The following is a 13,375-nucleotide window of genomic DNA, read 5'->3' on the forward strand; positions in this document are numbered from 1 at the left end:
TCTTGCTCTATCATAGTTTTCTTAGACTTCATTTGTATGTCTATAATAGTATTTTTGATTTCTGAAGAATCCATCCTTTTCAGACTCCACATGTAAAAACCTGGACAGTACCAAGTCCTCATGCACACTTGCATAGTGACCATCAGCCTGTCCTTTCCCATCACCAACCATTCTCCCATGTTAACTGTTAACCCACACTGTTAACCCACATATGCCAATTTGCTCCTGGGGCAAAGAGAACAAGTCAGGATCTCTAGTCAATGTTCTGGAGGCTTCTCTGACTGACCTGAGCAAACCTGGAGATCCCTTTGCTACCTGGAGCAGAGGCACAGGTGAAGTGCTGGGGTCTTCTTGTCCTGAGCACTTGCTCCAGCTTCCCCTAAAGATCTCTCCTTGGGTTTCCTTCCACACTTACTGCTGTAGCTTGTGCAGACTCAGGCACTTGATGTTGTGTTTAGAAGGTTTTGACCAGGGCATGGGCAGAGGTGAGCTAAAGGTTAAAAGGTGAGGAGGGGCGTAACCAAAGAACATTTCAGAAGAACTAGAAGCTACCTGACCACACAGGCCCTGCTCCTTGTGCTCAACACTCACCTGGGGCCTTGAGTTCAGCATCGATGAAGGTAAGCAGTTCCTGGTAGATGCTGCAGTAAGGAACAGGCCAGGTCAGGAACTGGTGGTAGGTCCGGGCTGCCTTCAGAAGGAGATCTGAGTCTGGTGGGAAGTGTGGGGTCTAGGACAGACAAGGGGCAGCAAGAGAGATGCAGGTGAGAAAAAAAACTCACTGATATTGCAGGACAGCTTCTTCTCCCTTTCTGGAATGTTCTACAAAATGATCATTTCCTGGGAGCAATGTGTTGCAGAACAAGATTAGGAAGAATGAGAAATGAGTTACAGGGAGTGAGTCACAGATGGGCAAGATGGCACCCAGGGCCTTGTTTTGACCAGACAGACACAGTTTACCCAAACTTGAGAGAGCCTCTCTGCAAAGTTGTCACCTCAAGGTCATTGTACCCTGTGCATGGTTGCCACTTATTTTGGAGAAGGATCTTCCATCCTGTAGTTAAACATCCTCACTACAGGCAAGTGTTTATGCTTTGGGTAGAATGAATCCATGTACACAGTCATTTCGGTCACCAGTCTGGTGAATATGAGAGATGACCACACTGGGTGAAAGTGACCACTGGGGTCAAAATTGAGGTGGACACAAAATCTCTCCATGGAATCTCTCTTGTGGTTAATGAATACACTGTCACAGCAGTTCCTCTATGGAAGCCCAGAGATGCCAGGTACAATGGCAGCCACGAGGAATTACCAGAGGCCCCCTCAAGATGGCAGCTCTCAAGACATCAGAAGGTCAAAAACTATCTCAAGATAAAAACCTAGAGTTTCTCTCTCTGTTGATCCTCAGAGGAGTGAGCACTGTGACCCCGACAGAAGTTGCTCATCCTTCTCCTCCCTTCTCCTCTCCTCCCTCTCCTGCTTGGGCCCATGTGAACTTACACAGAGGACAGTGGAATAGAAGAGTAGAGCCAGTGGGGTGAGGAGGTCATAGGTACCCTTCTCTTGGACCTGTGGAGAGGATGGAGAGGTCAAATGCAGCATTCTCATGGCCCATTCTGGAACTCAGAGGGGTTGGAGGCACAGAAAACTCTCCCACTCTCTCTTCTGTGCTGGATGAAATTTAGACTTTTCCTTCTCTTTACTCTGGATCCATGAGGCATCTGCCACAACTCCTATTCAGTCCCTTCTACCAAACTCTGCCCTGTTCCTACAGGAGTGTTGGTCCTCTTTATTTGGGTTTATAAGTCCAGCACCTCAGACACAGTTTAGTGCTTAGGCTGGCTTGCTTGGGATCACAGTATGAAAAGCACCAGGTAATGGTAAGGCCAGAACAGTAACCTTAGATGTCTTGATAAACGAAGACTTTCTTTTTTATAGAGGGAGCCAACTGAAGAAAAATCACATTTTCCAAACTCAATCATTCACTTAAAAAAAAAAACCCATAAAATAAGAGAATTCTTTATAAAAGAGCCAGAATCCTCCTTTGGGATTCACAGATGTTCTGGAAGCCTCGTCCAGCTCAGCCTGGCATGCATTCCTTGGTTATAAAAGCCATGAACTGTCAAAGGAGGCCTCGGTTTCCCTTCCCAATTGGTCTTCTCTTTCTTCTCTTCTATGCCTTTGTTCTTATGGGTCCTTTTGAGAAAAGGGATTGGGTTAAGCTTCCTCCCTCCTTGCTAGTCTATTGCTGGACTTACAAGCAATGTCAGTCCCAAGAGGCTTCAGCTCAGGTCTCTGGATCCCCTGTTCACACTAGAGAGAACACACCCCTTTCCAGATACCCTCAATGCCTCAGCATCCAGACATAAGATTTCTCAATTCTACCACGCCAAACCCAGAGCTCTGCCTTTGAGGGTGCTAGGGGACACCTTCACCTCTCGGGTTTTCTGCAGGATCTGCTCCAGGAGGATGAGGAAGTGGCCCGGGTCCCTGCTGACCAGCTCCTGTAGGCTCCAGCAATTCAGACACAGCCCCGCTAGAAAGGGAGTAAAAAGAGGCAAGTGATCAGCTCAGTTCTCTTCTGTCCACCCTCAGTCAGGAGCTATAGAGAGGGGAGATCTATACTGGGACATTCTTCTCTTGGGGATGGCACTGGAACATTCCTTTCTAAAGTGAGACAGCCTTCGTGAGCACGCTGAACCAATGTGCTCCCCTACCCCATCGAGACATGATGACCCATTTCCTATTCCTGCACAAGAGGCTCAAGAGCACAGATTGGAGACGTGGGCTGGGATCCCCTTAGAGGCCAATGGACTTGAGGTCACTCTGCCCCTGCACCTCTGGGGAGCACTGGTGCTCCATCTCCCCTGCTTTCCTGCAATGTGTGCTGGTGCCGATGAGACCCAAGGAAGTTAGGTCAGAGCTAAGAAACTGTGGAATAAATAGAGGAGCCACAGCCAGCTCCACCCTATGACCCAAGAAGGTATCTGTGACAATCATGGAGTTTCCCTGAACTGCCTGGTAATGGAACCCAGGAAGGGGAAGCTAAATTCACTTATAGCTCAAAAGCTATAATGAGCACTTGGTTGCTATAACTTCCTCAGACTTTCTTAGTAGGTTTGTCTCTGTTTCCCTGAAGTCAATAAGGGTAAACCCCTAAAAATGAAATGGTGTGGTCACAGGAATTAAGGGAGGTTATATGTCAGGGGGTGGGGAAAAGGAGATTAGGAAGGGTGGATGTGTATTGACAGTATATTTCATGGAATTTAAACTCCATGTCTCCTTATGTGCATGGACTCCTTCTAAAGGCCAGGAGATCTCTAAACACAGGTTTTCATAGAACTTGCCAAAGTCAGATCTTTTCACATTCTTTGACTTAACAATGCTCCTCAACTCTGCAAGCTTAGGCCCCATCAAAACGTGGGCAGTAGGCAAGAAGGGAAATTTTTATTTTATTGATCACCTACTATGTGTCAATATGATGCTACTTTGCCTTTGCATATATTATCTGCTTTGAATGTCCCAAGCTCCCTTCAGAAATGTGAGTCCTGTTATCATCATTCCCATTTTACAGACAAGATAAGTGGAGTCCTGAAAGGATAGGTAGCTTGCACAAGAGTGTACAGCCAATTAAAGACAGTTTTAATGCATATCTGTCTAATGCTGAAGGCCAGGGATAGCTCCATGGAGGTGACATTTCAGTTGAGACATGCATGAGAAGGAGCCAGCTATGCACATTCTTAGGGAAGAATTCCAGGCAGCAGGTGCAAAGGTCCTGAAATGGGAAAAACCAGGTACGTTTAAGAACCAGCAGGGGGGCTGGGAATGTGGCTCAGGCGGTAGCGCGCTCGTCTGGCATGCGTGCGGCCTGGGTTCAATCCTCAGCACCACATACCAACAAAGATGTTGTGTCTGCTGAGAACTAAAAAAAAAATAAATATTAAAAATTCTCTCTCTCTCTCTCTCTCCTCTCTCACTCTCTCTTTAAAAAAAAAAAAAAAAAAAAAGAACCAGCAGGGATCTATCTCATAGAGTAGGCAGAGAGGCAAGCAGACACAGATGTGAAAAATCTTCACTAGAATAAGGAATTCTTACAACTAGGCACCAGCCGCAGAGACACACGTGCCCCAGCCTGCAGATTCCCCAGTTCTCAGTCCTGAGAATCAGGGAGCATAGAGACCCCTGATCCTTGAAGCTCTGTTGAGTTTCTCCCTCGTTCTGCAGGCTGGAGGAGGGTAGGGCTGTGGAAGGAACTAGAAACAAGTGAGCAGGAGAATCTGGGGGAGAACTGCCTGTGAATTCCTGGCTGCTCTTTTGGAATCAGTAGCTGAGGTGGTTCTAAGCGATTCTAAACCTGTGCTTCTAGCACATGCTGAGGAAGCGAGATAGCACCTGAGTAGAATGAGGAAGCGTCAAGGGAGAAAGGAGACAGAGCTGCATGCTGTGGCTCCTGCCCAGGTGAAGTCTAGGGATTTGCTCAAGTCACACAGGATCTGAACAGAATCCGAGGCAGCTCAGTGGGAGAGCGCTTGCCCAGCCCAGATGAGGCTCTGAGCGTGAACCATAATCTGCCAGCTTCCATGCTTGGCCCAGGGCCCAACACCGCCTCTGAGGCCCCCCTGGGTCCTCAGAACACCTCCCCAGCTCCCTCAGCCCTACCTGACCAGGAAGTGGTGCTGCGGCCCAGGCTGAGTCCATGCAGGCAACGCTCCAGGGCATGCTGGATGCGGTCCTCCGTGCACGTCGTGGCCCCTGGCTGCATCCTGAGTCATTGCCTGTGTGGGGAAACAGATGCCAGGTCAGCCTGTTGAGCCCCCCTCACAGAGAATACGAGGCTGGTCCCTGAGTCCAGCAGGGCAGCACCCGGCCCAGGAGGGCACTCCAAGTCCAGCGCGATCTGCCCACTGTAGCTCGGGTACTGTGGGCACAGCTCTAGAGGCCTTAGTGCGGCCTCCAGGGGAGAAACACTGCCATCAAAACTTGGGTAGTAGGCAAGAAGGGAAATTTTTATTTTATTGACCACCTACTATGTGCCAATATGATGCTACTTTGCCTTTGCATATATTATTTCCTTTGTTCCAAGCTCCCTTCAGAAATGTGAGTCCTGTTATCATCACTCCCATTTTTTAAAATTTTTTAATATTTATTTTTTAGTTCTCGGCGGACACAACATCTTTGTTTGTATGTGGTGTTGAGGATCGAACATGGGCCGCACGCATGCCAGGCGAGCGCGCTACCACTTGAGCCACATCCCCAGCCCTATCATTTCCATTTTAACAGACAAGATATGTGGAGTCCTGAGAGGATCAGCCACATCTGAGCAGCAGGAGCAGCCTCCCTGTGACTGCAGAGCACAGAGGCATAGGAAGTGAAAGGCCAAGTGCCCAGGGAATGCCCACACCATGGCCAGACCCTAGAGTCCTGCAGACTCTAGGGCAGGAGGATCTCAAGAAGAAAATCCAAATCACTTGGGGGAGATTTTCTGAATTTCCAGGCCTGAATCCTCCCAGTCCTACAGGGATGGGGGTCATAGGATCTCCTTCCAAATGTGGGGTGTCAGGGCGGGGAGTGTCCTCACACAAATTCCCATTCCTATCCTGCCAACCTCGGCACGGATCACGGGCACCTGGGTCCTCTCTGCTGTCACCCTGTGTTTAGACATTTTTTCTATACTTTCTCTGAGGCTTCGTGATGTCACCAGCTATCCAAAGTCCTTGGCTAGTCACCTTCCTTATTCTCCTGGGAATGCTCTGATGGAAAGCAATGGAGAAAGGGACTTCAGGGGGTTTAGTATCATATGGGGTCAGCCCAGAGTCATGGATTCGGGTGAGGGTTCCCCGAATCCCTCAGAGGACATGACATGCATTTTGACACCGTGATTCATTCGGGCTCTGGTATCCTGCAGGCCTGGACTCCAATCTGGACTCTGATGTTGGCTGGTCATGAGATTCGGGGCAAATTCTTTAACGCTTTCCAAACCTCGGTTTGCTTATCTATCAAATGGGGATGATGATGATGATGATGGTGCCAATCTCTCGGGGCTGTTGGGAAACTAAATGTCGCAGTGGATGTCATGAGCTCCCACTGCATCGGGCTCTCATGCTATATATAGTTCTTTGCAGGGGTTGTCCCCGTGCCTGGGAATTTCATTGCATTCAGCTCTTTCGGGTAGATTTTGTCACTGGCCGGTCAGGCCATTTCGTGGGGAAGCAGAGGAAGTGGCAGGGCCCATTCTGTGGATCTGGGGACTGACCAGGAAACCAGAAGAGGAAGCTTAGAGCCCAGAGCTGAGCCATGCAAATGACATGCAAAGAGATGCAAGCTCCTAACTCAGGTCTCGTTGCAGGACCGCAGCGTTCCGATCATGGAGTCACCTCGTAGGCAAATCTTTCTACTTCTCTAGCCTGGTGGGAACCACATGCCCAGGAAACAAAAAAGCCCTATTGTGAGGTGTCGAGCATCACTTCCTTGATGTCCCCAGGGGGCTACGCATTATGAAATGTGGATGGTACAGTGATGGACACATAGAGCCATTCTGTCATTGATTTCTTGACCAACTACTATGTGCCAGGGATACAGCAGTGAACAGAGAGGCATAGACATTCTGTCTTGACACAGACATTCACTGTTAAACAAAGAAAGAGGAGACCCCGTAGCACAGTGAAACAGGCTCTGAAGAAAAGATATTTCTGGAAGGAGGCCAGATGAGAAGGCCACTCCTGGTTCTTGTGGGTCTCGGAAGAGGGACACGTTTGCTTCTGGGGAAAATGAGGGGAAGAGTATTCCAGAAAGAGGAGATAGCGTGTGTCAAGATCTGGATGCAGGGATCAGGAGCAAAGAGGCTGGGGTGCTGGGCTGGCCTCCGACACAGGCTGAACTTCCAGGTCCTACACCTCTACTGACAGCCAGAGTGGGAAGGGGTTCCTTCAAGGCCAAGGTATCAGCTGGACTTCTGTCTTCCCAAATTGTGGCTGAGGTCCCACTCCAAGGACAAAGGTGCTACCTGCCCAACATTCCAAAGTCCTCAGAGGCACAGTGGACTGTGGGGATGGGGGCTATAATCACCCTAGTGGGCTTGAAGGGGGTGTTAGTCCAGAATCAACAAAGAGACACCTGCATCCTGTCATTATGAGATTAGGAAGATTAAAAACAGGGTTGTCCGCCACCTTGGAAGACCCTCCTTTATCTCCCCAGAGCCAAGAGCCAGGGAGGGGGGGCTTTAAGAGAATCCCTTACACAGACTGGGCTGCCCACCATGTGAGGGCACGGCTCTTCAGATCAATACCTACTTAGCAAATTTGCTCACCAGCTCCTCTGCTACCTGGAGAAGGGGCAACTTGTATATCCACTGTAGGGCAAGTCAAAGATGTGAATTCCTCATCATGGTGCAGGAATGAGTACCAGGGGGGAAAAAAAAAGGTGCATTTGAACAGTCAGAGGCTGAAACTGGATCCCCTTTGTGGGGTGCTGGTGGAGCGAAAGGATCAGGTGAGCAATTAGTAGCACAGAGAAGTTAAACAACTTGCTTGAAGTCACACAACCAGGAGGTGGACAAAGCCAAGACCCAAACCCAGGGATCTGGGTTCTTCCAGTACATGGTAACGCTGCGTTGCAACCGTCACGGTCCACTATCCCTCAGCGCAGTCAGATACAGTTATTAGAAAAACAAAAGCAATTCCCAAATTGTCCCAAGACAGCCTCAGGCCCTTTTGCACCCCAACTCAATGACCATGAGTTTGCTTTAAGAGGTTCAGAATCGCAGGATGCAGTGGCGCATACCTGTAATCCCAGCTATCCTGGAGGCTGAGGTAGGAGGATCACAAATTCAAGGCCAGCCTCAGCCATTTTAGCAAGGCCTTAAGCGATTTAGTGAGACCCTGTCTCAAAATAAAAACTAAAACTAAAAAGGACTGGGAATAGAGCTCAGGGGTCATGTGCCACTGGGTTCCATCACCAGTATCCCCCCTCCCCTCCTCCAAAAAAGAAAAAGAGGTTTAGAATCTGCCAGGCATGGTGGCACAAACCTGTAATCCCAACTACACAGGAGGCTGAAGCAGGAGGATGGCAAGTTCAAGGCCAGCCGGTGCAAGTTAGCAATACCCATCTCAAAATAGAAAGGGCTACAGAGTAGCTCAGTGGTAGGGCATTCCTGGGTTCAAGCCTCAGTAAAATAAAATTAATTAAATAAATAAATAAAATGCAGACTCTCCGTTGCTGGGATCAGGAACCCCACTGTGTCTGTCTACAACAGCTGCTGAGCTCAGCTCCTGAGAGAGACCCAGAGCTCACAAGTGTGAGCCAGAGAGCAAACACCCAGCAGACCATGGTGGCATGAAGAAGGGCCCTGGTTGTCTCTATCCTGGAGCGTGGGGCTGAACTGTGTGAGCTGGGTGTCAAGTCATCCTCCACCCAGCCCCTCACGTGATGGACATGCCACGAGGCAGGCAGGCATGAGTCACCTGTGTGTTGCACATTGTCATGACACGACTTCTGCCACACCCCTGTCCTTAAGGGCGCCAGAACACACTGTCCTAGAGCTGCTGCTAGCACCAGTCCTAGAGGACAACAGCTACCCGCCCTGCCCCAGGGCCCTCTCTGACACCCGCTGGCCCAGCCTCCCTCCTGTCCCACGTAATGGGGAAAAAAATCAAGGCCTCCTCCGTAGAAGAGCTGGATACCCTCAGGACCCCGGGCAAAAAGTTCCTGAAGTGCCAGCCTCCCTGGCATCTTGGGGCCATCAAGAGCTTGACTAAAGAGCTCAGGGTCAGGACTTGCTGGGGCTCTGAGCTTGGGGAGCCGGAGAGAGGGTGGGAAAGGGAGCCCAGTGGAGGGCCCTCTCGGCTGAGCTGTGGCCTGGCCCTTGGCACACTCATTTCCTCCTGGTGAGTCAGTCGGTCATCACTCATTCCTTGTGACCGGTCCCCTCTGGCTCTGGGGAGGAAGTGACAAGGGAGGATGGACGGACGATGGGATCCCCTCTCTTCAGGATGAAGCCTCTTTTTTCAAAAGTTTTGACAAGCAAGGCCTGGCCTGGCCCTGGCATCCCCCTCCCACCCCCACCCACTTCTTTTAAGAGGAGCCCCCTCCCCCATTGTGAAATTCCAGCTGCTGCCGGGAATGGCCCCCACCACCACCTCCAGGGGCAGTGTTGAAACATGGAACAACGGGGCCTGCCCCACATTCAAGTTCCTCTTCTGAGCCAGCACAGAGGACTCAGAGTCCTTCTTACTGGGGACCCTGAGTAGGGCAGATAGACTTGGCATTGGGGGTGGGTTTGCAGCTCTGCTTCTCCCGCCCCTTCACGTGTTGACACAACTCCACGAGGTAGGCCCAAGGCTGGTCAAAGGGGTGGGCTCTGGGCCGACTTCCTGTGGCAGCCCCCAAGAGGCAAAGAGGAGGGCTTCTCTTTTGTGGGTGGGGGGGTGTCTTCTCAAAGTGCTAAAGAGGAGAAATTGGACCGTCGACATCTCCTAGGGAAAGAGGAATTTCTGGCTAGCACCTCCCACTGCTTTCTTGGTGTTCTGGAACATTCCAGGTTCATGTTTTACAGCTCTAGTTCCCACAGGGAGCAGGGGACCAAAATGGATCTATCTATATATAAAAAAAAATGAATGGTATTATGAATGAGGTCTGTAATCAATCGCATTGAAAGAGATAGGGAAGAAAATGACAGACCTAAGTAACCTCAGTGTGGTCAGGGTTTGGAGATGCGGTGACCCCCAAAGCGCCTGCTCATGCAGGAATAGGCAGAGGGAAAGAATGATTAGATTATGAGAGCTAAGACCTAACAGGTCCTGGTTTGAAAGGGCACCTACAGGAGGCAGGGAGGGTCCTGGCTGGAGGAGAGGGGGGCGTCACTGGGGACATGCCCTGAAGGGGTGCATCTTCCTGTGGCCCCTTTCTCTAAGTTGTTCTCGTCATTATTTTGGTCCCAGCAGCATAAAAACTGACTAAATCAGGTTGATCTATGTTGACTGAGTGAAGACAAAAAGAACTACAGACAAGTCTGATTTCCTGACAGTCAAAGCTAGACACCTGGGTATTCTCAAAGAAGCGCTACTCCATAGCCTGTGTCCCCTGCTTTCCCCCCGCCACCTGCCTCCCATCGTTACAAAATCTCTTTAGTCTCTGCTGTGTCCTTGCTGTGTTGGAAGTGAGAATCATTTCTACTTGGGTCGCAGAGGAGACTCCACCTGAAGCAGAGAAGTCGTGTGTTAGAGAGTGATCGGAAGGGGTGCACGAGGAGTGACCCCTGCACTGAAGTGGGTGGAATTGCTTGGGCTGCATGTCTTGGCGCATTTGTGTCTGTCTCCATGTTGGTGTCACTTAAAAGGGCAGGGAAGGCGAAGAGTGTACCTGAGATTTGCAAGAGCTCGGGGTAAAGCACAAGTTAATATATGGCAAATTGTTAGAATAATGTGTGGCACGTAGTAAGCATTCAATAAATTTGATAAATATTAACATGATCAGGGAACTTTCTTAACATACACATTTCTGCTGCCTAGCTCCAGGTGTCTTTTGGATTGCGTTAATAAATAACATACTCCTTGGATGATTCTAGTACACAGGTTAGACCTGCAAGGTAATATTTTCTGTTTGCTATAGTTTGGATGCTCTTGTGGGTATGTACACCTGTGCATGTGTGTGGTGCTTGGGATTGAACACAGGGCCTGGCACATGCTGATCAAGTACTTTATCACTGTGTTATATCCTCAGGCCCAATAGTTTGGAATCTTGACCATTCCCCAAAGGCCCATGGACCAAAGGCTTGTCCCTACAGCTTGTGGTGCTATTGGGAGGCTGTAGAACACAGGTGTGTCTGTGTGCATGTAAAAGAGTGTCAGTCAGTATGCTGTTACTGTGATAAAATACCTGAGATAAACTATTTATAAAGAAGAAAGGTTTGTTTTGGCTCACAGTTCTGGAGGTTTCAATCCATGGTTGAATGGGTTATTGCTTTTGGGTCTGTGGCAAGGCAATTCATCATGGAGAGAATATGTGATACTGTCCACCTCATGGCAGTCAGAAAGCAAAGAGAGAGTCCCTATATCTCCTTCAAATAGTCCCTATATCTCCTTCAAAAGTCTCTCAATGACCTAACTTCCTCCCACTCCACTCTACTTCCTAAGGTTTCCACAAAAAATTATAAAAACTAAAGATGTGTTGGGAAAAGGGTTTCCACTTACAATAGTATCAAGAGGAATAAAATTTAAAAATAAACCTTAAAAATATGCAAGATTTTTATGAAGAAAACTTTTGAGAGACACAAAATAAAGCAAAAGCAATTGGAAATGCATATCCTGTCATCATAGAGGAAGATCTAATATCATAGAGAATTAGTTCAAAAAGAGTAAAGATCAAAACATAAAAACCTAAAACCATAAAGCTCTTGGATATGGGAGAGAACTTCGTCACATTGGATTTGTCAATGATGTTGTGGATACGATAGCAAAAGCACCCACAGAAAAGAAAAAATGAACAAATTGGACCTCAGAATCTGAAACTCTGTACTTTAAAGGCTTTAATCAACAGAGTGAAAAGGCAAGCTACAGACTGGAACAAAACATTTGCAAATCATTTATCTGATAAACATCCATAATATATAAAGAACTTCTACAACTCAACAACAAAATCAAAGACAAAACCAAAAACAACAACAAAAAAATACTTGATTCCAAAGAGGGCAAAGGACTTGGATATTTCTCCAGAGAAGATATACAAGTGGCCAATATGCCCACGAAAAGATGCTTTTCATCACTAGTCATCAAGGAAATACAAATCAAAACTATAATGAGATACTGTCTTACATCCACTAAAATGGCTATTATTAAAACACAGCAAGTAAAGTGTCAGGATGTGGAGATATTGGAACTCTTGTGCCCTGCTATTGGCACTTTGAAATAGTGTATTAGGTATAGAAAACAGTGATTCCTTAAAAAATAAAAAATAGAATCAGTACATGACCCAGCAATTCCATTTCTGGATATATACCCTCAAAGAACTGACCAGGTAGTTATACTTCTCTGTTCATAGAAACATCCTTTCGATAGTCAAAATATAAACAACCCAAGTTTGCATCCAAGCTGAATGATCAACAGAATGTGGTATATCCCTATAATGCACTATTGTTCAGCCTTTAAAAGGAGAAAGGAATTCTGACTCGTGCTACCACATGGATGAACCTTAAGCAATTTATGCTAAATTAAATAAGCCAGTCAAATAGACAAATGTCAGATTCCATTTATATGAGCTCCCTAGAGTTGTCAAATTCATAGAGACAGCAAGTAGACCGGTGGATGCCAGGGGCTGAGGGGAAGAGAAAATAGGGATTTTTTTTTTTTTTTTTAGTGAGTACAGGGTTTTAATTTTGCAAGATGAAGAGTTTTGGAGAGCGGGTTGCACTACAATGTGAATGTACTTAACTCTACTGAACAGTTCATATAAAAGTAGTTCAGGGGCTGGGGGTATAGCTCAGTTGGTAGAGTGCTTGCCTCACATGCACTAAGGCCCTGGGTTCAATCCCCAGCATCATCAAAAACAAAAACAAAAGGTGGTTCAGATAGTAAATCTTATAGTATGTTTATTATAATAAGGTTTTAAAAGAGTAAAAAAAGTAATTAATTGGTATATTTGTGATATTACATAAAAGTATCAATTCTCTATAGGAAGGAAAAAAGGTGGGAAGAAAAGAAGGCAGGCTGGCTATTTCTTTTTCTTCTTTTTAAATTTATTTTTTAGTTGTACACAATACCTTTATTTTTATGTGGTGCTGAGGATCGAACCCAGGGCCTCCCGCATGCTAGGCAAGTTCTCTACCACTGAGCCACGACCCCAGCCCACAGGCTGGCTCTTCCCGAGTGGCTCTTCTATGTCAGGCACTATGCTGGGCATTTTCACTTGATTACCCAGTTTAATCATCATAATCACCCTGAGGCATGATCATAGTTGTCCCCTATTCTTGCTGCTGAGGGAAGATACATTACTAACTTGCCCAAATTCCTGTGGTCCTAATTCCCATGGCCTAAGCTGGAAGAGCATCTAAAGATGGCCTGACTCCCAAAGTCCATCGCCTTTCCTACACGCTATTTATAGGAAATCATTTCTGTCCTTCTCCAGACACTCAAAGGGCTGACTCTGCTGTTTCGTCTGTGTGCTACAATTTGAGGCTTTCAGGAAGATGTCTTGCACAAAAATGGCCTGAATTTCCATTGCTAGTGATTCATTCTCCATGGGTTGGCGCTGCTCACTTCCCCTGTCCTGCTTTGCTTTTTTAAGATATAAGATTCTTGGAGAGACATTCAGTCACCAAATGAATCTATGACAGCAGGAACAATGGGCAGTCACTGGTCAATGGGTGGGCTCCAGGACCAGGAGT

General features: G+C 47.5%; 1 protein-coding gene across 1 annotated transcript in view; it reads right to left on the reverse strand.

Moving 5' to 3' along the window:
* The window catches only part of Pik3r5 (phosphoinositide-3-kinase regulatory subunit 5), a 74,397-nt gene that overhangs the window by 22,721 nt on the left and 38,301 nt on the right, over positions 1 to 13,375 (reverse strand). The window contains exons 2-5 of the mRNA XM_078042875.1: positions 4,660 to 4,775; positions 2,436 to 2,536; positions 1,501 to 1,569; positions 592 to 730 (exon numbers count right to left, since the gene is read on the reverse strand). Of these exons, the coding sequence (XP_077899001.1) occupies positions 592 to 730; positions 1,501 to 1,569; positions 2,436 to 2,536; positions 4,660 to 4,762 (412 nt within the window). The 5' untranslated portion in view covers positions 4,763 to 4,775. The remainder of the gene's footprint in view (positions 1 to 591; positions 731 to 1,500; positions 1,570 to 2,435; positions 2,537 to 4,659; positions 4,776 to 13,375) is intronic.

This window comes from Ictidomys tridecemlineatus, chromosome 3, assembly GCF_052094955.1.
Source record: "Ictidomys tridecemlineatus isolate mIctTri1 chromosome 3, mIctTri1.hap1, whole genome shotgun sequence".
Taxonomy (NCBI): Eukaryota; Metazoa; Chordata; class Mammalia; order Rodentia; family Sciuridae; genus Ictidomys; species Ictidomys tridecemlineatus.